General features: G+C 33.9%; 1 protein-coding gene across 1 annotated transcript; it reads right to left on the bottom strand.

Moving 5' to 3' along the window:
- Positions 1-303: 303 nt before the first annotated feature.
- On the bottom strand, positions 304-2,070 carry LOC136981709 (SCAN domain-containing protein 3-like). Its single transcript, XM_067278053.1, has one exon. The coding sequence runs from the start codon at positions 2,068-2,070 to the stop codon at positions 304-306; it is 1,767 nt and encodes a 588-aa protein (XP_067134154.1).
- Between the last annotated feature and the right edge of the window lie 1,804 nt (positions 2,071-3,874).

Below are 3,874 nucleotides of genomic sequence, written 5' to 3'. Positions count from 1 at the left end.
TTTGGTGGTGTTGGTCTAGATCAGTGTTTCTCAACCTTTTTGGACCAAACGCCCCCTTTGTAAGACCCGCTTCTTAATTCGCCCCCCTATAAATTTTAACTGATAAAAATTGTACGATAATCCCTAATATAAGGTAGATTACATTAGGCGTTAGTAAGATATATCCAAAGAAATTTGAAAGGAACAATAGTAGAATAACATTTATTAGTTATAAATTTAATTTAATTTACAAAAAAAGTAAGATACATAAAGTAATGTGTTTTAATTTTAACATAACAAAGAAATAATAAACTAAATGAAATTTTAATGAGAACCTTGAGGTTGGTGATCTTGACAAAGTTTAATAATATTGGGTTCTAATTTTGACAGATATAATCTTAAGTCACCTTGTTGGCAAATGTTGAGGCGATTTCTTTGCTTAGTCAGCATTTGAGAAACCGCACTAAAACCCTTTTCCACTAGGTATGACGTTGGAAATGCCATGATTAATAGTCTTATTTCTATCCATAGTCTCTGAAATGTGTTAGTACTGCTAATTTTTATCCAAAATTCTTCTAAAGTACTATGTTCAAATGAATGTTTCGCTTCTACATTTGCCTGCAAATCTATTAATATTTCTTGAATGTGCGAAGGAGCATTAGTAGGATCAGCACTAAATGGATTAATAACCCAATCAGGAATATGAATATTTTCAACATCTTTAAACCGAAGTTTCATATCTACAATTAGGCTTTCCAAATGCTTATAATAAACTGCAATATTTTCGTCCTGTACAATTATATTACTTAAACAGGGAAATAAAGAAAAATCTTTTCTACCCATGTTATTTTTATAGAGACTTAATTTATTTATAAAACCAATAATTAAACTTTTCACTTTAATTATGGTCACATTGTTTCCTTGCAGTTTCAAAAGTAATTCATTTATTTTTGCATATATATCTGCCAAATAAGCTATGTCACTCTTTAAAACAGATATCTCCATTGGAAAATTATAATTTGTTGATTCTAAATAACTAATGACTGTATCAAATAAGTTGAACATTCTTCTGAGGCAACTTCCTTTAGATAGCCACCTGACCTCCGTGTGCAATAATAGGCGCTCATATTCTTCATCATTTTCATGGCAAAGTTGCCGAAATAATCTATCATTAAGTGGGTGTGCTTTTATTTTGTTAATTATTGATTTTACTAAATTCATTGTTTCATGTAATCTCCCGCCAATGGATTTGGCAACCAAGTGTTGCCTATGAATTATACAATGAATTGTAAAGATATTTGGATTTTCTTCCTTCAACATGGTTAGAAAACCACGATGACGTCCTACCATCGAAGGGGCACCATCCGTTGCACAGGCCAATATATTTTTCAAAGGAATTTGTTTTTCATCAAAATACGTTTTAAAACATTCATATATTGATGTGCCTTTCGTATCAGTGACTAAATGTCTGCAGAATAACATTTCTTCGATGATTTTTGAATCCTTTATGTACCTAACATAAGCCATTAATATTGCATCACTATCCCGTACACTACTCTCATCCAACTGTATAGTGAACTCTCGTGTTTGGAGATCCGCAGTTAGTTGATTTTCGACATCATTGGCCATTTCACTAATCCTTCTTGATATGGTATCATTACTTAATGGAATCATTGACAAAATATTGGCTGGATCTGCTGAAGTCATGGTAAGAACTTCCTTTATAACCGGTAATAATAATTTCTCTCCAATATTATGAGGTTTCGCATTTTGAGCTATTATACGTGAAATCTTATATGACACCTCCAATCCCTTATTTATATTTGTGGTTGCTGTTTTGAATACATCCGTTATTTTATTTCTTTTGGTAATCATCGTTTTTAAATTTTCGAAATATTCAATGTCTTTGTCCTGCTTGTCGGGATGTTTTCTTTTTAAATGTTCAATCATCCGGGATGGTTTCATTGCTTCATTAGAAAATACCTGATTGCACAGCAAACACATTGGAAGTTGGCTATTTTGTGGCGAAGAAATAAAACCAAACTTTACATATTCAACAGAATATTGCCGGCATTTCTTTTTCTGGGGCATTTTTAGAGGTTGATCTATAATTCAAATTTTAAAAAAATCAGTTTTAAATATATAAAAAATAAGTAAAATTGAAAATATTTATTTACTCAATGGGTAGAGGAGAACTGCCATATGCGTACCACTTAATTTCAAATGCGATTTATATATTATTTAGTAATAATTTATAGGAATATTATAATTTGAAACCAATCTATAACTACCGAAGTTGCTAATTGACCACAATTTTTTAATTATTATTGATAAATATTTGTGATATAATCATTTTTCCAAGACAATGCATACAGTATGCTTTCGGATACCGGTATCCTAAAGCGTATCTATATGAAAATAGTACTTCTTGAATAAGTTTATATGTAAGTAAACCATTTTATTCACAAAAATATATCTTATAAAGAAAGCTCAGAAAACTCACCTGATTTCTTCAATCTCTTATAATTCACAACAAAACAATTATTGTAACGGAATTTTTGTTCCTACTTTATCGATTTAATTAGAACTTACAATATAAAGCCTTTGTTTAGAAATAAATGACCTAATACGCATTAGGTGACCAGTATGCATATGGCAACTCTCTCCTATAAGTAGTAATTAACTTACCTATGATATACGGAACAAAATGAAATACGTTTATTTTAAAAATAATGCAAATATCATATATGGCGAGAGCACAACAGATCACATTAAAATTCAAATTTAATAATACTCATTACTGACTGCTCGACCAAATGATTGAAATCGTTGCACACGCAAAGCGAATCTAAGACATGCGCACTAGGGATTGCAATACCGGACTGTACGATGCGACTTTGTATTCACAGTCCAATTAATTTTGCCCGTTAGGGAGACATATAAAACATTGAATATACATTGTAGCAATTAAATACCAAAGGATAACAATATTGTTTTACAAAATGTTTTATTCGCTTCTTTCGCAACGCAATATAAAAATGCAGCGGCCCATCACTGCAAGCGGGTATTCAAAATGATTTCGCCCACGCAAAATGACTATCGCCCCCCAAAAGCGTATAGTCAAATAATCGCCCACTGTAAGTTTTCGATCGCCCCCCAGGGGGCGATATCGCCCAGGTTGAGAATCACTGGTCTAGATTCAATCCAGGCATCCCAGACAGTCAGACATGTGAACTGTCAAGGTGGCAGCCTACCACGCTATGGGATCCGGGATCAAATCCAAATGGGTTAAAAAATCCCAGGAATTTTTCAGGGGTGGTCCATCCAATTTGTCAGGCCCTGTCCCTCACCACCGGCTGCCCCATTGTTGGCCTGGCCGAACCAATAATGGGCTCGCTAAGAAAGGCCCTCTCAGTGCCCAGACAGTGGAAGAGATTTTAAAAAACCCAGGCACCCCAGCTGCTTGATTTGTTTTATTCGTGTGAGGCAATGTGACGCATGGGCATCTGCTGTGATGCATTTTGGGTCTTTTATGGGAAACTAGCTCATTTAGGTGTTAACATGAAGAAAACTTGAAAAATTCCATGTGACCGCTGATGAGAAGTGAACCCATGGCCAATTACTACCAGTGTTCAGTGGTTTTATCCACTCAGTCACTGCAGGCCCACAGAGTAACAGGATGAAGCCTCTACTGCCTCAGCCAGTTGACCAATGGTTAATACCAGTTTGAAAAAAATGCTATTATTTGCGATTCAGTTGCTTTCAATAAAGCAAATGAATTGTAAACTGATTTTTGAAGTTACCTTATTTATCTGAGTGAAGTTGCACATTTTCTATACATCCTCTCGTTTGAATTTCAATTGTGATATACTCATGCATCACATCAACAAAAATA

Source organism: Centruroides vittatus, unplaced genomic scaffold, assembly GCF_030686945.1.
Source record: "Centruroides vittatus isolate TY-2023 unplaced genomic scaffold, ASM3068694v2 contig_79, whole genome shotgun sequence".
In the NCBI taxonomy this organism is placed as follows: Eukaryota; Metazoa; Arthropoda; class Arachnida; order Scorpiones; family Buthidae; genus Centruroides; species Centruroides vittatus.
This window is presented reverse-complemented; position numbering and strand designations above follow the sequence as displayed.